This window comes from Podospora bellae-mahoneyi, chromosome 7 (genome assembly GCF_035222275.1).
Source record: "Podospora bellae-mahoneyi strain CBS 112042 chromosome 7, whole genome shotgun sequence".
Lineage (NCBI taxonomy): Eukaryota > Fungi > Ascomycota > Sordariomycetes > Sordariales > Podosporaceae > Podospora > Podospora bellae-mahoneyi.
Genome location: NC_085886.1, coordinates 1927900 through 1949303, shown reverse-complemented (window position 1 = coordinate 1949303; position 21404 = coordinate 1927900). Strand labels below are relative to the sequence as shown.

General features: G+C 52.9%; 4 protein-coding genes across 4 annotated transcripts; 2 read left to right on the top strand and 2 right to left on the bottom strand.

Moving 5' to 3' along the window:
• The first annotated feature begins 104 nt into the window (after positions 1-104).
• Positions 105-2354, top strand: AOS1 (E1 ubiquitin-activating protein aos1). Its single transcript, XM_062882310.1, has 2 exons — positions 105-786; positions 841-2354. The coding sequence occupies exons 1-2, from the start codon at positions 645-647 to the stop codon at positions 1980-1982; spliced, it is 1284 nt and encodes a 427-aa protein (XP_062728339.1). The 5' UTR covers positions 105-644; the 3' UTR covers positions 1983-2354.
• On the bottom strand, positions 2337-12021 carry TEL1 (Serine/threonine-protein kinase tel1). The gene is made up of 4 exons (XM_062882309.1): positions 11428-12021; positions 11308-11355; positions 11193-11247; positions 2337-11142 (listed from the first exon to the last, which is right to left on the bottom strand). The coding sequence occupies exons 1-4, from the start codon at positions 11480-11482 to the stop codon at positions 2448-2450; spliced, it is 8853 nt and encodes a 2950-aa protein (XP_062728338.1). The 5' UTR covers positions 11483-12021; the 3' UTR covers positions 2337-2447.
• Positions 12022-12215: 194 nt separating this feature from the next.
• On the top strand, positions 12216-18171 carry QC761_707590 (uncharacterized protein). Its single transcript, XM_062882308.1, has 3 exons — positions 12216-13330; positions 13389-17773; positions 17839-18171. Exons 1-3 carry the CDS (start codon positions 12538-12540, stop codon positions 17899-17901), a joined length of 5241 nt encoding a protein of 1746 aa, XP_062728337.1. The 5' UTR covers positions 12216-12537; the 3' UTR covers positions 17902-18171.
• Positions 18172-18338: 167 nt separating this feature from the next.
• On the bottom strand, positions 18339-21000 carry QC761_707580 (uncharacterized protein). Its single transcript, XM_062882307.1, has 3 exons — positions 20384-21000; positions 18922-20295; positions 18339-18854 (listed from the first exon to the last, which is right to left on the bottom strand). Exons 1-3 carry the CDS (start codon positions 20427-20429, stop codon positions 18628-18630), a joined length of 1647 nt encoding a protein of 548 aa, XP_062728336.1. The 5' UTR covers positions 20430-21000; the 3' UTR covers positions 18339-18627.
• Between the last annotated feature and the right edge of the window lie 404 nt (positions 21001-21404).

Genomic DNA, 21404 nt, shown 5'->3' with positions numbered 1-21404 from the left:
TTCACTCCTTTAGCTTGTCCAGTTCAAAATGGCGGGGTTTGAGAGAATGAATGGCTAATTGGTAGCATGTACCTGCAACGTCACACTTCTTTGTATGGGCACAAAAGTACTTATTAAACCCGCGTCACGCCAAGCCACACTGGCATCGCAGCCGTGCATCGTCCCCATGAATCCCGGCACCATCGTTAAAACCATCTCTTGACTAGGGATTACGGAAGACGGCAGTACAGACGAGAAACACTTTGCAAATTGGCGACACAGGGAAGCAAGAAACAAGAAACAAGAAACAAGAGCAAGATAACCACAAGAAACGGGAGCCGAGCTTATCAGGAACCCCTTCCCTCCTTCCGTCTCTGGTTGGTCCACAAGGCTGCACCGTTTGCCTGGAGTGATCAACACAACCTGCAGCCACGCGAACTGTCACGTTCAACCTCAGACACAGAGACACACGCCAACACCTCTCTCACTCTCTCAGGAGTTGTTGATCGTCATTCCTTTGGCTTGGAGCTGGCGTTGGGGTTTTTTACTCCAGACTTTCCTTGACTCTCTGCGGCTTCTCATTTCGATTCTTCTCTTGCACCATCATCTCCAACCTCAATTATCGACTCGACGAGCTCGAGAAACTCGCTTGAGGACTGGCCACGATGGAGGCTCCAACCTCCGAACCAGCCGGCAACGCCAATGGCACTGGGAACACCCAGAATCTCACAGTTCCTGTGATGCAAAAGAACACCAATGGGTCTGTTCCAGCACCCACCTCGACCATATCAAATGGCATCAGCGCAGGTAAGTTCTCACCTCTCTCCCATCACATCTTACAGTTACTAACCCCCATCCCAGATGAAATCGCCCTCTACGACCGACAAATCCGCCTCTGGGGTCTCAAAGCCCAAGAATCCATCCGCAACGCCAATATTCTCCTTATAACAATGAAAGCCCTCGCCAACGAAATCGCCAAAAACCTCGTCCTAGCCGGCATCAACTCCCTGACTCTCTGCGACCACTCCCCCGTCCTACCCTCCGACGTCACCTCCCAATTCTTCCTCCCCTCTGACCGCTCCCCAGTCGGTACCAACCGCGCCATCGCCGCCTCAACCAACATTCAACGCCTTAACCCCCGCGTTAGTATTAACATCGACACCCTCGACATCCGCCTCAAACCCCCTTCCTACTTCTCCGCCTTTGATATCATCATCGCCACCGACCTTGACGCTCCCACCCTAAACCTAATCAACACAGCCACCCGCCTCAACAACCGCATATTCTACGCGGCCGGCTCTCACGGGATGTACGGGTTCTTGTTCTCGGACCTCATCGAGCACGACTTCATTATCTCAAGATCTATCTCCAACGTCCCCACCGTGGTAGGACCGGAATCCCCCACAAGATCAATCATCTCCTCCAGCCCCGACCCCAACGACCCCAAAGTCGAAAACGTCACAAAACGAGAACTCTTTTCAACATGGCTACTGGCTAGTTCCTCCCCCCTCCCAGCGGAAATTCTCAAATCCCCCCGCCGCAAAAAAGTGGTCACCCCTATTTTGTCTTGTCTGCGAGGGCTCTGGGAGTTTGAATCGCAGTTTGGCATTCGGCCCAACCCAAATGATAAGGCGCAACTGGCGCAGTTTACGATTTTGTGCGGGGAGCAGCACAAGGCGCTTGGGCTGCCGGCTGAGACGCTGAGGAGCGAGACGTTGAGGGCGTTTTTGCAGAATATTGGGGGGGAGGTCTCGCCTGTGGCGGCGGTGTTGGGGGGGCAGCTGGCGCAGGATGTGATTAATGTGCTTGGGAGGACGCAGCAGCCGATTCAGAACTTTGTGGTGTTTGATGGGGAGAGGTCGGAGGCGGGGGTGTATGCGTTGCATCCGACCGAGGGGGAGTTGGGGAGGGGGTTGTTACCTATTAGTGGGGGGCAGCAACAGCAACAGCAACAGCAGCAGCAGCAGCAGATGGGGAGTGAGGAGGTTATTGATTTGGATTGAGAGGAGGGGGGAAGTGCGGTGTGTTGTTGGAGATGATCTGGTGGGAAGGACATGCTTGGTGATAGTTGCGAAAGTGACAATGGCTGAGATGTTGTGGATCTTTTTCTCGGTTGGCTTGAGATATAGCTGCAGAAGTGATAGTAGGTGGATCATTGCGGTGATTTGGAAGTGAGACACGAGTGGATAGGGATGTTTTACATACTTCGGGTGCAAATTCGTTCTTCGGATAACTTTCATACAGTCTAGTGTAGGCGGTTGACCTCTATCATTCGAGAGCCACCATGCCTTCGAAAGCAAACATCAAAAATATCAAGATAATTACCACAGCTTTATTCATCTTTGGCCGTGCCTGCATTCTCATTACATAGGTACATCATCCTAATCATTTGCGCCTCATACCAAGCCCAAAATATCAATCCATGAAATCCACCAAGATGCCCCCTTATTTTGATTTTCATATGTTCCTCAAGCATAAGCAGCCCACCCCGAATACAAAACCGCCAAATTCCCCACACTCCCCGCCTTCTCAATCAAATCATTCACCGTCGCCATCACGCTCAACGTCTTGCTCAGCTTCTTCTTGACAACCTCAATCGCCCTATCCGCCTCGCTGGGCTCGTTCACGTTCCCCTTGACCCCCTTCTTCTCCCCCCCCGCCTCCTCGTTCTCCTCATTCTCCCCATCCTCCTCCTCCCTCGCATTCTGCTGTAGCTTGGCCATCCTCACCGGGCTAATGCTCCACTGATACAACGTGTCGAACCTCAGCGAGTCCAAAACAGTCTGTATACTCCCCGCCTCCTCCCTCAGCGCATCAAGCGTAAACTCGCAGCACCTCCTAAACACACCCTCGGTCTTGGTGATTCCCATCCCGTCGACAATGTCCCTCGTCAACCTAAACGGCACCAGTTCCGGGACTGGCAGGACTCTTCCCATTTCAAACGCCACGCCCAGATCAATGTGGACTACCTCGCCAGTCTTGGTGTCGAGGAGGATGTTGTGCCCATGTCTGTCACCCAACCCCAACACATGGCCCAGCATGGAAATCGCCGCCGTGGTTCTCGTATAGGCGGTGCGCTTGTGGAACCACTCGTCAGGGTCGGGGAAATACTCGATAAAAAAGTACCTCATCACCGGGTGGAACTTCTCCGTGACCCTGCGGTAAACCGCAATCCTGTGCTCAGTAGTCTTTGTCTGCGCCGTCGAGATCTCCTTCCTGCATTGCGACCCCTTGAGGTCCTTGGGGTGGTACTTCTCGTGAGCGGGCATGAGATACTCATGCAGAGGTATAGTATTCGAGACAAACTCAATCAACCCCGAACTGGACGTCAGCGGCAAAACCTTGTACGTCCTGATGCCGAGGTTTCGTTGGCGGGTGGTACGATGAAGTTTAAGCAACTCCGACACGGCAGCAAAAACCTGCTCCATGATAGCATCCTGACGCAAGTCATCATTACCCCCCTTGACCAATTGTTTGTACCGTCTCCCATCCGACCCAATCGCCGTCAGAATCTTTGGCGCGCTCACACCTGAAGCAATAGCCATATAAGGATCAAACTTGACAATCATCGGGATATGGCTGTAATCACACGTAGGCGACAGCTCCATCTGCATGGTCGGCGGCGGAATCTTATACTTTGACAACGTCGTGAGGAAGCTGGGCCCATGCTGAGAGTCCTTGATGGCAATTTTGGACCCTTGCTTGAACCTGTTCGTGTCCCGATCCATGGCGAGCATATGGTACACCCTGCTTGTCTGGTCAATCGCCGGCCAGATGGCAGACACCGCCTCGGCCCTGGTAAGTGCCTTAGCAACTCTATCCGTCGCCTTTTGCCGGGAAACCGCAACATCGTCGTCCTTATTGACCTTTGTCCTCGCCCCAGACCAGATCTGATACATCCCGTGATAAGGATGATCAACACAGATCCGATAAATGAGATCAATAAGCACATTCTGGAAGAGAGTCTTCTGATCCTGTACCCGAGACGAAAGCTGGTTCATCAACGGCGCAAACTTTCGAGTCGGGACCTTGCCAATGTACCTCTTGACCGCCTCATTGGTAGCATCCTCCTCCGACCTCTCCAGCCAAAGAGCCGTGAACCGCAGCGCGTCGTTGTTATGCTCATCCGAAGCGGCCAAAGATAGCAGATAGTTCTCCAAACTGAGCTTCACAAACTCAGTCCTCGACTGCTCAACCCTTCTCAACTCCTGCTGATCCAAATCGAGCCACTGCCGAGCCTTCGCCAAGTGACTCGAGTACCTGTTCTTCGTCTGCGAGTCCCTCGAGCTTGAAATCAACTGCTTCAGCTGCTCAACCTCATCACTCTTGCCCTTTTTGAGGTTCTGCAGCCGTGCCAAATCCTCCAAACTATCCGGGTTCTGGAGCTGCTCATCACAAAACATGGCAAACTGGTGAAACACCTGTCCAGCCTCCTTGCCTTCATTCTTGCCCCTGAGCTCCTTCAGCGCCGGCTCAAGATACTTCTTCTGTGTGCTATCCGGGCTCTCCAGCCTAGCAACCGAGACCTGAAACCCAATCTTGGCCAACAAATCCGATCGACTGACAGGAATCGTCTGCTTCTTCAACGACGAGTCCTTGTCAATAGCTTGCAGCATCCTAATGGAAGAAATCATCTCCCCCTGATCCCACAGTGAATTCGCCGCCTCCATCCGAATAGCTGCATCCACATTGAGCCCCATAGCCTCGCTTGGCTGGATCAGATCGGTGAGTGTGGTTGACAAATTCAACGTCTCTTGGTGCTGTCGGTGGAAACGGAAGATATCAGACGACAGCAGCAGTCCTTTAATCTGAGCAAACCGAGCATCTGCTGGTGGGATAGTTGCCGCTCTCAAATTGTGATGCTGGCTCCACATGCTCAATGTCGTCTCCCGACAAGAAAGGATCTGACTGACGTCCTCATACCGTCCGCTCATCATCCACTTCGACCTCGTCTCAAACATCTGAAGTCCCCTCTTCATCTCAGCCGGGTCAGTGATGCTGAGAACATCATCTAGTTCCGCCAAAGCAGCCAGTACACCCAGCTGGTGCCTCATGCTCGTCGTATTGAGACTCTTGCTGGTCAAGTGCTTGATGGTTCCCCGAAGCCCATCATGAACAACACCCCTGACAGCCTCAATATCCGAAGCCTGGTGCATACTCTGATACGCTCTATACACCGTCACCGCCCAATTATCATTTGTCGCCGGCGCCGGCAAATTCCAGATTTCCAGCCTCCTCGCCGTTGTAAAAGTGCTATCCAGCGAGTTAGAAGACTCATCCAGACTCTGCTGCGTCTGCAACAACGAGTTCGACAACCCGGCCAGACCCAAACTACTCAACGCCTTGATAAGCGCCTGCCCATCCTGTTTCGAGGCAGCATCTCGACTCCTCAAATGACTGTCATACTGCGCCCCCCTGAAAGCAAGACTCTTCCCACCATCATTCTCATACTCCAACCTGGCCAACACCGTACTCAGCGAAGCATCCTGTGCCAGACCGTAGTACGCATCCGGATCATCAATATTCTCAAAGATATCCAACAAAATTTCGCTCGAATCCTCCACCTCCCTAATCGCCGATGACCTCCTCGACGCCCTCGACTCCTCGCTCGAAGCCAGTTCCGCAAACAGCAAGGCAACCTTGAACATTCCACACCTCGTCGCAGCAGCAGCCGCACTCGTCAGATTAACCTCCAACCAATGCCCCCGATCTGCAATGGAAGCCTCCCCGGCAAGTGGCTGCGTCCTCAGGTACAAAATCGTGTTGAGCAACAACTTCACATTCTCCCTCGCCCCCCCCTCCTCGTTCTTCAACCATTCCTTCATCACCTCCGAAAGCTGCCTCTTCACCCCCTGCTGTTTATCCAGCTGATAGCTCAGCACCAAGTGCATCACAAACGGAAAAGCCTGCTCCGCAAACCCCTTGACTTTGGTCAATATCGGGGGCAGCACTCTCAACGTAACATCATCCGGCACCGCCTGCGCCAACAACGTCGTCAACTTTCTCGCCCAGTCCGCCTCTCCCAACTTCGCCCCACTAAACACCTCCTGCTCCCTTACCTTCTCCACCTTGACCAGATCCGACTGCGGCGTCCGGAACGGCTCCCAATCCAAACTATCCGCCAGAGCTTCACTCAAACTCCGCTGGCAAGCTGCCACAAGCTCCTGGAAGTTATCAGCAGCCGCGTCACTGAACACAGTCCTCAGTGCTGCCTCCGCCAGCCCAGCAGTCAAACAATCCCCGCTGACAGTCAACTGCTCCATCAGATTCAGCAACCCCTCCTCTGAACTCCCTAGTTCTTTCCCACCCGCTTTACAACTCAACGTCTTATACTCCTCCAGTCTGCTCTCCTTCAACAGCCCCCCAGGAACTTCCCCACTAGCGGCAAACCCACGCCCAATCACCCTCCCCGCCCAGGCCAAGTACTCGCCACTCAACCCCATCCCTCCCTCCTCCATACAACTCTTCCAAACCACCCCCTTATACTTGACAGCCTCCTCATCCTCCCCAATAACATCCAACCCCCTCTCCTTCGGCGCAGGCCCAAATTGCCCACACAGCATCCTCAAGGCAACACCACGAGCAGGTTCATTTAGCAGCTCATCACCCTCGCTCTCAGCCCTGTCCCAATCTTTGAGGATCTCCATGAGCAAGTTACTCTCATTCGTTCCCCTCTCTGCGTTGCCCATGACTCTGATCCCCGCTGCCGACTGAGTGATTGCCCTGAAAGCTTTGAGATGCTCAGGGTTCTCCTTTAGAATCTTGCTCTCATACCCCTCGAGATACTTCCCAAACCAATCATGAAACACCTGGGCTTTCGACTTTGTGGCTCGGAACTGGGACTCCTGAGTTGTGCTCGACTGGGAGGATTCCAAAAATACCCTCAGGTCGGCCAGGGATGAGAGCGCATAGCCCGCGAAGAAGGATGGGGTTTTGCTGAGGTGGTCAGAGCCTTTGATGATGAGGTACTGCGTGATGCCCAGCGCATCGTCTGCGCACTCGGGGTCGACGACGAAGGCCCGGATGGAGTGCAGAAGCATCTCCAACGGGTAGGCGGTAAGTGCTGTAGGACCAGCAAGGCAGATCAACACTCTGATCTTGCGCAGAACCGAGCAGGCGTGAAGAGGGCCAAGGGCCGGGTGAATGGTGTTGAGGAGCTTCCGAGCAATAAACACCACCAACGCCGGCGTCCAAATCTGATCCAACTCATACGGCGTTCTGCTCAAAAGGTGTAGCATCTCGATGGGGAGATACTTCGCCCTAAAGCACGGTTGCTGATTCGGCGGAAGCTTCGTAGGCAAATGGCCATACTCCTTGATCATCTCGATAATATCCGCCGCATACCCAAGCCCTTCATTCCGTCTAAACGCCTTCTCGACCGGATCCTCCTGGTCGAAGGTCTCAAAAAACGTTGCAATAATGTCGGCAAAATTGAGGTGAATTTGCTCCAGAAACCCTTCCTTAATAAGAATCTTGATCAGCCTCTTCTCCCCCGTGATCTGCCCTTCCTCCCTCTGCACACTGACATCGTGCGCGATGCAATACGCAATGATCTTTGTAAAGTTCCTTTTGACCAGCTCCTGCAGCGTCAACCCCAGCATCTTGGCCAACTCCAACGCCTCAGTCTCCTGCCCCCTCATAATCATAATCGCTGCCGCCTCCGTCTGCCCCTCCGCCAGCAAATCCTGCAGGCTCTTGAACCCAAAGATCTCAAACGGGATATCCTCAATCGAGTTCTCATCCAACCACGTATAAAGCAGCTGCGGCGCAAACAGCCGAAACAGCTCCTCCGGCCCGCTCAACTTCAACTCCTTCGATATCCTCCTCAAACACCACCCCGCATACCTCACACTCCTCACAATCTTCCCCGGCGTCTCAAAGATGTGATAAATACACCTCCTCAACAGCGTCGGCCACCTACACGCCAATTCCGCCAACACAAACAACCTATACGCGATCCCCTCCTCCATCGACGGATCGGTAGGCAAGCTGTCCAGCACATCCAGGAAAATGTCATCGTGCGTCTTAAGCACATACAACCCAAACACCCCCGGCAACCCCTTCCCAATCTCATACTTCACCTCCATCCCCCCCTCCTGACACACCCCCAACAACGTGCTCCTCGCGCTTGGCAACCTCAGATCCCCCGCATACTCCGACCTCACCTCCAATATATGAAAAAGCAGCCCACTAAACACCCCCTGCACAACCGGACTCATCGAGTTGTTCGGCAGCGAGCTCTTGACAAGGTAATGATACAGATCCCCCACCATCCGCCCAATCGCCTCCTCCAACTTCTGATCCGTCCAAAAGTAAATAAACCCATCCATCACATCAATGCACGTGCAAAGCGCCACCTCACAGCACGAAAACTCATCCTCCGAAATAATTCCCCCAACCGTCTCAAACACCCTCACCACAGCCTTCAACCCCGCCATCCACCCACAAGAAAACAACTCCTTCATAAACACCCGACAAGTCAACAACTGCTCCTTTTCCAAACTCAGCAGTTGCTCCATCATCGCTTCAGGTACATGCCCCAGTTCCCCCTCATCCTGCCTGATAATCTCCAGGTAATGCACCCTCAGCGTCGTCTCGAGATAAAACGCCTCAGGGGTCCAACACAAAAGACTATCCCTCCTCGCCAACGTCTTCCCTTTTAACACAGCCGAACTCTGGCTCGTCTGGGACTCAAACTCGTCGTCAATGTCCATAGCATCCATGCTCCGTCCAAAAGCCTCCTTTTGAGCCTTTTCCTGAAGAGCAATCGACAGCTTCGAGTACAGCTTCAACAAGTGAGACTGTTCCTTCCTGAGCGCTGCCACCTGGCTTTCCACAAAGGGCGGGATAAACGGGACCACCGTCGTCAACACCAGCTCAAAGAACTCATCGATTTGAGGAGCCGCGAGAATGACTCGGAAGGCGCCGTCAATGACCTCAAAAAGTGTCGACTCCAAATCTTTGGACATGGAAGAGTTAAGATTGACTAGTTCTGGAAGGAGGATGGCGCCAACAAGACAAGCAAGCATCATGCTCTGCAACCGATCCGCAGATATCGCAACTGGCGCAACACTATCCGACCCGCGCTTCTGCCACGACTCGGTGATCTGGTGAAGTTCTTCCAGTTTAGGATACAGTAGCTCGAGGATAAGGCGCTTCGCGGTGTGCGACCCAGTTGGGTCGACCGTCTGTTCTTGCGCTTCCTCTGGCAGAATGACATCCTCGGGTTCAGCCATGAGTGTCGTTGTTGATGTTGTTTCGTCCTCAAGAAGCAGCAGATACCGCATCAGCGGATAGGCTTGACTTTGCTTCTTCCAGAACTGTACAATCGCTCCCCCAAAGAGCTGGAGAGGAGCCCCCATCTTCAAAGCCGGCATCCCAAAGCAGCCTCTCAGGAGGTTGGCCAGATCAAACGGAGCCGTGTGTACCGAATGAAGTGAGGCATAGCTCAGTTCAGCTGGATTCCACTTGACAAAAACCCATCGGATGACATGGCTGGTCGTAGCTTGGCTGGCATTGGGTGACATGGTATTGCGTAGACGCAGGAGGCTCAGCATCAACTTGAGAGAAGAGTCAACCAGGATCGCAGGGCCGCTGATATCGGCGGTTATGATCATGTGGTTCACATCACCGGCCAACTCATGTCTCGGGATCAGGGACGCTTTGATCACGGAGTCCAAGAAGACCGAGGCAGCACGTGTGGTTGGTGCCAGGCTGACAGACCGCACACCAAGCTGCCACAACTGCTTCCAGGTGTGAGACAGGGAGGCATCTCGACAAACTTCATGGGAGGTGAGGCTGGAGCATGCGATCATCGCCCACGATGCCACAACACCTTGCTTCGCCGTGACACATTTCGACAAGTCTGTGATGGCCTCTGTGGCTTCTTCGATAGTAAGCAGCTTCTGGCGGCTCACAAAAGGCACGAGTTGTAACGCTGTCAGCTGCACTGCAGGATCCCGAGATTTGAGTTTCTGATGGAGCCTGTTTGGCGTGTTAACCATTCGACGCCTCTTGCGAGGCTGGTCATTCTCGGGCTCTTGCTGCGAAAATGGCTTGTTTGAGCTGCGGGCGTAGATGGCCTCTAGGGTGGCGAGATTCTCCAAAAGCGCCCAATTTTGCTCGCCTCCTGTATTGTACGGACGAAGGCTGAAGACGCCAGTGGTTGGATGATCGGATGGGAGGAGCATTCCAGTAAAAGTGATATCATCAAGCTGAAGCCTTGCGCGTTCTTCTCTCCTCGAGTAGTCCGACCAAAGAGCATCCATAAGTTCTTCCACATCTTGAAGACAAGACTCGTCTGTCGACTCCCGAAGTATGCTCTCCAGATAAAGATGAGAAGCATAGATGGTCTTGAGCATCTCATCGCGAATACTATTCAGCATTGCGTCCCGGGATAAGGCTCGCGGCTGCCACCAATGAGAGAGCAAAGGGGTCAGAGTCATGACAAGCCTCTTTGAAAGAGCAATGTCGTCGGTCTGGGTGCGAGTAAAGATTCGGTTGAGGGCAGAAAAGGCCACTTTGTGCAGCTCCCCTATTTTCATCTGGCGTAGTTGCAGAATCTGAAGAATGATTCGGGATATTTCCCCTGCCCGTCGTAGTACCGGTGCATTTGGGGCAGCCATTAGATAATTCAAGCATGACAAAAAGTCTAGAGCGACCTGACTACCAATCTGGTTTCCGCCCTGGGATGAAAGCCCGACGGATGATGCTCTCAGAGTTGGCGCCGGGGAGGCGCGAGAGCCGCTATCATTCCCACCTACCTCGAGATAGCGAGAGAGAGCTTCGACACAAAACTCGACACAAGTGTCCCAGCTCTCACCTGAAAAGGCGGAGAGATTTTCGACATTGGCCGAGTTCTGAAGGAATGTGCACAAAGCCTTGGCATAATCTTTGAGCAGAGGTGCGATGTAGGTATCATCGGGTCCCTGGAGCACCTGTGTGATGTGGTCGATGATGGCTCTGGCTGTTTTGCGCTTGATCCGTGAAGTTCCATGGCGGACAGCCAGCCTGAGGACCTCGGCGCACTTTTCGAGTCTGGCATTGGCAGTAGCACTGGCTCTGGCTGATTTCTTGGAAGTGAGGTAGCTTGCCTTTTCCAAGACTGTGCATCGGAAGAGGGCTTCGTAGATGGAGTGGTACGACTTGTCATCAAAGGGACTACTAATTTTGTATTAGTTGTGGTATGCTGTGGATTGAGGTATGGGACCTACACTTTCTGAGGCTGAGGCCCCCCTTTCTCTGCCGTCTTGAAAAACTCCAACAAACCTATGTCAGGGTAATCAGTATACATAAACATAAATGCAGGACAGAGCGAGAGAGGCATACTGTCAAGAGCTTCTTTGCGCTGCGTGGCTGTTGAATGGACTAGCTGGGCTGCATTTCAATGGTCAGCATGTGTATTGTTTACTTTCATCAGCCTTGTCCCTGCAACCATGTAACACTTACCGGCGAGCTCCTTGAAGTTGAGAGGCTCATTGCTGTAACCCTTTACACGTGCCATTGCGTCTTTTGTCCCAGCTGACCGTACCACATCGAATTAAGACCAGGATTGGCTCAGATCTGACCCAGGACAGGACGAAAGTGGATTGTGGTCAGGATTGGACCCGAGAGTCCAGTTCCCAGCGAGTTCAGAGTCTGAAATACAACACACAATTCTGTTGTGGTGGCCGAGTGTGTGTTATCTTGTGAGATCTGATGTTCAAATGGAAGGAGGAGAGATAACCTTAGGGGTTGATAACTTGGGTTTATGAGAAGTGTGAATTTAAAATTGAGATGATGGGAGAAGAAAGTGCAGCCCATTTGTGCTGCAGCGGATGGGAGAAACGCCAAAGTCTTCAGTTTTAAAAGGCTTCCACGTTGTTTGTCCGTTGGTATTTTGTGGTGGGAAAGGAAACGTGTTTTATGGGCAGCTCTTTCATTTATGAAGGGAAAGATAGAGTGTGACACTTGAGGGCAGCTCTTGCCTGTTTGTGGATAGAAAATAGACAGGCAACGGCAGTCGCATCCCAAAACATTGGAAGGCTCTATCGCACCTGCTGCTGGAGGAGTGATGCAGGAAGCTATGACCACTCCCTTCCCCAAGTTGATGACCCCTGAGGATCCACTGGGTGCCGATGAGACCCACAGGGCTCTGGCAGAATGGCTCACCGCCTAATTGTTTTGTTGACCGGCGCATCTTGGCGCCTGCCCAAATCCGCGGCAGGCAAGAGCGCGCGGGACAAGGACAAGCTGCAAAGCTCACGGTTTAGTTTGGTCGCGACTCTTTTTCCAAAAGCGCTTTCAAAAACAGAAACATTAACAAACCCCCATCTTGACGAATTAGGAGGAATTGTGTCGATACCAACCTCACTGATAACAGCATCGTAGGGGGCCTCTTTTAACTAATACCAACCATTCCACACTGCGACCGCAACTACGAACGAGCGAGTCCATCGACAAAGGCTTGCCTGCGATGTACGGATACTGATACGATTTTACTCAATTCCCAAGCCAGCCAGCAACCTTCTTTACCATCCACCACTTTTCTCTTCACAACGCGCCTCATTTGAGCCAGGCATGGCTGATTTTCGCGTTCTCGAGGGGCTACAGGCCCTCCACTCGGAGCTGGTTGCTGTTCGCCAACACCGTTTTGACAACATCTCAGTCCTAGAGAACCTGATCGAGCTGCATTCCGACAACTTGAAGGCGCTGGTTGACAAGACACCACGAAACTCTACCCATAGAAATGACATCACCAACAGAAAGGTAATCAAGACCAAGGACGGCGAATTCAAGGTCAACGATGACTTCATCTTTGAGACTCTCAAGGTCGCCGACGAGTTGGATCTGGATGAGTACGAAGCTGGAAGGATTATTCTGGATTGTCAGGACGAGGACGACTCGGAAATACAGTCACGCCCGCTATGGGAATGCGGTCTCATCCGCTTCCACCAAGAACGAAAATACCTACTCGACTGCATGCGGCTCTGCATCGAATTAGGAAACGACGAGGGAATGGACGACAATTTGAGGGATGCCTTTGGAAAAATTCTGGAGGAAAAGATCTTCGTCAAGGGCTCAAGCAAAAAGATTGTCGCGAGATGTATGGAGGGTATGCAAACCATCAAGGCCATGTTGCAGAGCATCAACGAGAGGGTGGCGTCCCGGTACATGCTAGAACAAGCCAGTCTGGCACGGCCCCCAGAGGCTGCCGACACGATTGAGTTCTCCCGCATGAGCCTCGTGGAGCAGCATGAGTGTCTTGCCATGATACTGCACGCTGCCGTGGAAAAGCAGTACGCCGATATCAACGACTTCAAGCAGTTTTTGGGGACGCTAAAGAAGATCGATAAGTACGATCAATTTCTCGGTGAGCCTTACCCCCTGTCCGGATTTGTTCATGAGAGATACTAATCTGAGGGCGCCAGTTCATCTATTCCCTGTTTTGGCCGCCTACATCAACGTGTTTGGCTCACCAGATGGCATGTGTGACTTCCAGCAGTCTCGCCAGTTGGACCAAGAGATCTTGAAAACTGGAGATGGTGACAGCTGGGCTATTTCGTATCTGGGAGCGGCCACGCGGGTGTGGTGGATTGCCGAGTACACTGGATACTTCCAAGTCGATAACGAATTCGATCTTGGTGGGTTGGATCTGGACGTCGAGTTCGACAAGAGAACAAAGGCATTTACAGAGGCCCTCAAGGAGGGGGCATTCGATTTTATCCTTTCTGTGGCGGCCGATTGCAAGACGGAGGAGTGGCAAGATCCATCACGCATGGGAATGCGGCAGTGGTTGCAACGGAAGTCACCTCCTCTCCAAGGTGATTTCTACTACTTCAGCCATTTCCTCCAGCTCAGCCTGATGGCCCACCTGGAGGTGTTTATCGACTCTGTCATCACAAACCTACCCGAGCTCGTCAGGACACTAAAAACAGAGGAGGATGAGCAGCGCCAGCTGAGCCAAACCCACGAGCAAGACCTCGACCTCGAGCGGTTCGTGGTCATCATCTCGTATGCGTACGAGGACAGGCCAGATGCCGCCATGACCTTCTTCGAGGATCCAGATAGTGCTCTGTATGGTTTCCTACAATGGGCGTCCACAAAAGCATCAACGCCCCTGGTTAGTGCGTTTTGCGAGATGCTACAGGCTCTGGCCTGCAACGAGGAGACTGCAACCGCTGCTCATACATTTTTGCTCGACGAGGGGCACCAGTCTTCTGGCAAAATGAGGCGATCCCAATCGCTGACCTGGAACCAAATCTTTAGGGAATTAGAGTTCTTTGCCAAGAAACTGAGCGAGAGGCCCAACCCAGCACAAATGCAGATCCAGCGTCCAGGCAAACCGGGCACCGATCAGGGAGAGGCCGAGCCTGAATCGGCCATGATGCTGGAGTGCTATGTTCGGTTGATTGGCAAGCTCACAGCGGAGAGCAGCACCTGCAGAACCAGGTTGGCAACGGCACAGGAACTCATGTTTCCCGAGATTCTGTTCAGGTTGGCAAATGCGAACGTCACTCCCCGGCTTCGCGCCGCTGTTTTTTACAGCTTAAGATCACTGTTGATCATGAAGTCGGTTTCCGAAAGTAACATAATATGGACTCTTGTGGACAACTTCACCATGGGAGCTCTGGACCCCAACAACCCGGCGACTGTTCAACAACAGCGAAGTCCTACATATCAGTCGACGTACGAAGAATTGCAGGAACGCGCTTTCAATGATTTATCCACTGGCTTTGAAGAGCCAAACGCATTCATCCAGCTTCTTACGTCGTTGGTCACGCCCTACACAGTCTCCGACGGGCTCAACGACACCTTGCCGTTCCCCGAGTTTCTCGGTTTGAACAAGCGAAGACCCGGGATAGAGATCTATGTTGACTTTGTGTTCTTGATATTCACCATGAAGCCGAGGGAAATAGTAGACCAAGGCCAACTGAGAATGCTGCGTCTCTCCTGCCTAGAATTCATTCTGGCATGCTTGCAAACCTTCAACGAAGACCTGATCGTTCTGGGCAACGAGACAAACATCGAGATTGACAAGGCTGTGAAAACGACCAGTCTCGCGGTTTATGTTCGCCTTCATCCTTTTGCTCGCGTTATGGAGTGGATGTATAGCGAAAAGGCCATCACTGCCCTGATGGATACCATTCATCAGGACCAGTATGCACTCAGCCGGGCTTCACCTCACTCGCCCTTGATCCAGAGTATCTTGCGTGGGATCCAGGTGCTGATCAAGGTTCTCGACCTTCAGGCGACCTTTATTCACTTGGTGCGGCCTGTGATTCAACCCGAGGCTGGGAAGCGGAGGCCGCTTACTCTGGCCAAGAGCACGTACACGTCCATTGAGGATGGAATTCTCAACCATCTGACACTGCTGGTTGATCTGGGCAAGTATTGCAACCTCGGGGTCAGCGAACTCACTCTTTCCTGTCTCAAGCTGCTAGAGAAGGTTTCAACTTCCAGCAAGCTTATTTCGGCATGGAATCCCGACACCCATCGCCCAGGACACCGGAACAAGGCCATTGTCCAGCTTGAGAAGGATGGCGAGGGCGAGGTCATCGGAACATCACTTGCTGCTAGCATCAACGCGGTGATCGATCCGGCGCTCGAGACAGAGTCGGAAGAATACCTCATCAAACTCTTCATTCTCGACTTTTTATACGAGACCCTCAGGGCGTCGCCCGACCAGCCCACGATTGCGCATTTGCTTCTCGGTTTCAACTGCGAACTGCGGGGGTTGAGCGTTGCGCCCAACGGGGTGTTTGACAACCAGAGATCTCTCTTCCACAGCCTGTTGGGTGTGATCATCGAACTGGTGGTGAATGAGGGTGATCGAGGAATGCGCGGATACTTGATTACGCTCAAGTACAAGATTCTCCGCATCTTCCAGCTGCTGTGGAAGTCGCCGCTTTCGTCGACTTTGGTGATGGAAGAGTTGAGGTCAACCAACTTTCTGTTCCACATGCTCCTGAGAGAGTCACAAATCGTGCCGGGGCTGCCGTGGAACGATATGACGCTGGATGACAATTCGTTCCTCCTGTCGACGGCGTCGGTTGCGTATATCGACTACCTCGGTTCGAGGGCCATTGTCTTTGAGTATATTGCCAAGGAGCTGTGCAGCGTTTCGCAGAACAGGATACCGTCGATCAAGCGTCAGATTTTTGATGCTCTCAATGGGCAGATCACGCTGGAGAACCAGGAGACGTTGGCGGCGCACAATATTTTTGACTTTTTTGATTTCATGAATGTTGATATCTCGTGGGAGGTTGCGCCGCCGCAGTTTCATTTCTACCATGAGCTCGACCTGAGCCCGTGTGTGATCGACGCTGGCGGGGCGGGGATCCAGTACAATCTCTCCAGAGTGAAGGAGTGCATTCAGCTCAAGCGTAGCGAGTACCGGGACACGCTGGCCATGGTGCCTCAGGAGGGCATGGATGAGATCCAAGCGGAGGAGCAGGTGCTGCTGGAGTATCTCCTGTTCAACAACCGCCGGGTTTTGGTTCGGGCTGTCAGGCTCGAGCTGCTGAAGAAGTGGTCGGATCTGTTGCTGGTCATGTTTGAGGCCAATGAGTTCAGGGGCACGGTCAAGACGACGTTCTTGCTACAGGCGCTGCAGGCTATTCTGCCGACGTTGGAGTCGTTGAACACGGACAGTCCTCCCGAGGCGTTTGAGCTGGCAAAGGTGGCCAAGATCCTTCTTTACAAGCTTGACTTTTCGGATAGTACCGGCGGTGCGCCTGGGTCGGAGACGGATAAGATTGCCATGGGGAATCTGGTCAGCGAGAAGCTGTTTCAGCTTTTCCAGGTATGTCTGGCGTCTATTGTCAAATGGAACCAGTTTGCCGAGCTGCGCGGGTTATACTACAGTATCTGTTACCGCTACCTTACTGGGGTGGTGGACAACGACGGCGGCGACACGCACAGCTCGAGCCTCCTCACGGCGAGGATCAGAACCCACAAGGCCATCCAGAACCACGGGGAGAAGCTCCTTCACGTCATCTGCGATGATGCTTATGGGTCTGACACGCTCTGTCAGACCGCTGCCATGGTCCTTTTATCAGCTCTAGTCCACATATCCCGCTCCTCGCCGCACACCAACCCAACATCCATTTCCGTCATTGAGTCCCTCAACAGGCTCAACTTCATCGGCGTCTTGGTCGACTCGCTGAAAACAATCCTGCGAGAATGGCTCGCGATTATCAACCCCCCTTCTCCTCTCCCCGCCTCAACAGCAGAAGCGACGGAGCAGTACCTCACCGCCAAACTCTGCTTCCTCCTCCAGCTCGCCCAGACAAAAACAGGGGCGATGTACATCCTCCAAGCCAACCTCTTCCGCGCGTTGGAAATCTCGGGGGTGTTTGCCGCCGACCCAGAGCTGGAGATCAACCCGTCTAACACTGTCGCATTGGAAAAACACTACTTTTTGCTTGTGTCGCTGGCTAGGATTATTACTGCTAGTGTGCTATCGAGGGGGCAGGGGAATATTGTCCAGGCGAGGGGGTTTTTGCAGAGGCACAGGATGTTGGTTGTGCACACGCTCAAGAGGGCGGCGGGGATTGGGATTGTGGGGAATGGGATGTGGGGAGGGGGAGAGGAACAACAGCAGGAGAGGTCAATTAGTGATGAGTTCTCTTTTGGGGGGACCGTGAGGGGGGTTGATTCCATGCTGGGGGGTGGGAAGAAGGGGAGGGATAATAACAACAGCAACAACAACAACAACAACAACAACAAGGAGGCGCAGAGGAGGTTGGAGGAGAGGATTGGGGAGTTGGGGGAGAGCTTGATGGTTTTGATTGGGGGGGTGGGGTTTTTGGAGGTGAGTTTTCCCCCCACCCAAACTATGTGACACCAACAACGGGATACTAATGAAGATGATAATAGTACGAGCTGGATCAGCTGCCGGCTGAGAGGGCTAGTGTTGTGAATACGACACTGTTCCACTGAATGGGACCGTGAGGGGTTGTCAATGAGCAAGAAAAGATATCGAGTAAGATGGGGAGACTGGCGGTGGCCATGGAGGAGAAAAGGGAGGTGTTAATATGGAAGTGGGTGTTTCCATAGACAGCTGTGAGCCGAATGTATCTCGAATGGAGTAGAAAGAAGTGTCTGATTTGGGTAGGACTGTCGTCGGGTAGAGGAGGTAAAAGAATGGCGTTTGATGGGATTCACGGTATCAAATATTTTTTTTTCCATTCCCATGTACCGTTGACCAAACACCACCACCCTCTATAAACACCAATCTCTCTCCCCTTCCCATATCCTTTATATATCCCACCATCAACCCCCAAATCACAAAAAGACCCAAAGACCACCCGCATATTTTACCATAAACGAAAAGAAAAGAACGAAAGGGGTATATTTCATAAAAAACTCCCACGCCTGCTCCCATTTAATGTGCCTGACAACACAAAACCCTTTAGCGCCTAGTTCGTTTCACCATGTCCCATGACCCTGACCCATATGTAAATGCCTGATAAAGTCGCGCTTCCTGCCTTCAAAACTTGAGGAGGGGGAGGTGGGGGCTCTTGCTATATACAGCCCATCCATTTCCCCCAAGTGAATCCATTCATATCTGCACAGATTCAGACACGCTCATCTCATTGCCGCTGCCCCCCTGTGAATAAAACAAGGCTTTCAGCCGAAATCGCCCTTTGTTCCAAGGGCTAAAACTCAGTGCTCGCCGGTATTTCTACCAGCAGCAGCAGCCACCGCCACCTTCTTCCCCAAACTCTTCTTCGTCATCAGCTTAATCTCCAGAGGATAATACCCCTTGCTCTTAGGCCCAAACTTCCCGCTCGCATTCTTGTTCTCGATTTTCTGCCTGCAAATCGGGCAGATCCGCTTGTGGGGTGTTATTTGCAGAGCTGAATGTAGGCACTCGCTGCAAAAGAGATGACCTGAACAAATAATCCATTAGCATTGCCTCCCATTAAAAATTCACCCGAGTTGGAAACAAAGACTTACCGCAATAGGTGACCGTCAAATCCGTGACATCATCCATGCAAATGACACACTGAAACTGCGACAGCTTGACCCAATTCTTCTTCCTGTCCTCCTTCTTCTCTTTCTCGTCCGACGCCAGGTCAGCCACGTCCTTGTCCACCAAGTCAACAACCTCTAGGTCGTTGTCTCCAAACAGATCATCGTCATCGATCTCAAACGCCTCGCGTTTGCGCTTTGTGCCGGACCCTGCCGCAGATATCGAGCCATTGCTCGCTCTCCTCGGCGTTGCTTGCGGTGCTGTCCGAGCCTGGCTCAGCTGTGACTTTGATGAGTTTGCTTGTGACTGATTGGCGGCAGCGGCGCCGGAAGACGATGAGGAGGCACCCGAGACGCGAGGGACATGAGGGAGCGTGAGGCGGTCAGCTTGCCCAGAGCGACGACGCACTGGTCGCGATGAAGCTGGCATGGTGTAGGCCGAGTCGGAGTCGCTGGATTCTTCGTTGGTGTTCGAGGTTGGCGTGGATCTTGTCGAAGGTGGCGGGGGGGCTCTCAGGCCAGCGGGTGGCGCTGGAGGGGGAAGAATCCTGTGGAGTGTCTGGCTGAATGCGTTGTTGGTGTCGGGATTATTGCTCCTCGTGGCCGACCTTTGTGGAGTAGCAGAGGTGGAAGGGAGCGATGGGCGGGAAAAATCACGAGAGAGTTGGTCGAGGTAAAAGCGGTCGCTGTCTGATTCGAGAGAAGGGGTGGAAAAGTCGGGGGTGAGTTGGTTCAGATAGAAGTCGTCGCTGTTTGGTTCGCGCTGGTGCACAGGTGGGGTTGGGGTGATTGTTCTCGGGGTATTCACGGTATTGTGGAGTGAATTAGCGGGACGAGACGAAGAAGGGAGGAATTGGGAGGGGTTGTTGACAGTGGTGCGCCGTGGCTGTGGCAGATTCGCAGGACCGGATTGGGCTGAGGCTGAGGCTGAGGTTGAGCCGATTGTTGTTGATGGTTGATGAAAGAAGGGCCCAGGGAGAGAAGTGGTAACCGGAGCCGTTGACGGCATCGGCGTCGGAGGGTGGGGGGCGCCGTGTAAAAGTGAAAAAGTGGGTCTGGAAATTAATGATGCAGCGGCGTCAGGACGAGCTCCGGCTTGTGCAGGCTGTCGTGGTGGTTGCCACTGCTGCGCTGCAGACCACGACGAGGCCCCGGGGAGGGCGGGAAGGGGAGGAAATGCCGGCGGGGGTGCTGATGGCACCGGCCACACGGCTCCGAAGGCAGGGAGTCTGGGGAGCTCGAAGGAGACGGATGCCGGGCGTCCTAGGGCTGGCTGAGATGTGTGCTGCTGGCGGTTGCTCGCAGCAGAGGGTGCTGGTAAAGGCAGACCTGGGAAGGGAAGTGTAAAATTCGCAAGCTCTGGTCATTCATGGCAAAAACCGTGTTAGTCTCGGCTGGAGCCAATTTGCACCTGCACTTCTCGAGGGAGTTCCACATCTGTCCATACCTCCAAGGAACTCGTCAAAGCCCGAGTCAAAAAAGTTGTTGGCCATGATTGCTGCAGCAGCAAAGGAAAAGCGAGAGACGAGTCACGACGGGGGGGAAAGTATATAGAGATAATGAAGCTGCCTGAAGCAACATGAAGATGGTAGTAGGAAAAGGCGGTAATGACAGAAGGCTAGGATATTATCACAAACTCCACCCCGAGAGCTTATGATATGAGCACCTGGACTGGAAAGCACGTAGTGGAAGGCCACAAAGACACAAAAAGGGGGGCAATGGCATTAATAAGGGGTCGTCGTATTGCCAGACAGACAGACGCAAGACAGGCGCCTCTCTCTCAACAAGCGGTCGACGAGCGAGCGAGGCGGCTTCCAAATTATACCTTCTCTTGGTCCGAACTGCCCCAACCCAAGCTCAAGCCCAGCAAGCCGCCCGCCTGTCTTTCCGCTGCGTTTGCCGCTCCTCGCCAATATCACTCACTCACCCCACTTATTACCTCTACGAAAGATTCCTCTGTCTATCTCATGACTTGCTAATTAGCAGCCAATCCAGGGCCTGTTTCGGCAATCACAGCATGAGACTGACAGCATGTGCTGACCTGGCACTTTTGAGGCACTTTGCTTGCCTGGTGAAGACTTTTCAAAAGTTTGCGGTTGCCTTCCATGCTTGGCTGGGCTCGGAGATCCGCTAAGCACCTCACCCATCCACAAGCTGCCTTTTCTACTGTGCCTACCTGAATTATGACATACATATTCCGATATGTGACTCCAAGCACCACCATCCTGTGAAGAGGCTTGTTTGCACGTGAGAGCATACCTGTGATCACATTTCTCAACAGTACACCATCATATAATCAATCTTCAAGGAACCCTCAGACGAGAGCTCCTCCGTACTCTTTGTGAAATATCCGGACGGATCTTATCAACAAGACAGGTGCCACAGCATGGGATTTTGGGAATCAAATGGTCCCGCTGCGGACGCCCAGAGAAGCCCAGACCCCCCACACCATGCAGGACCGGGATTAG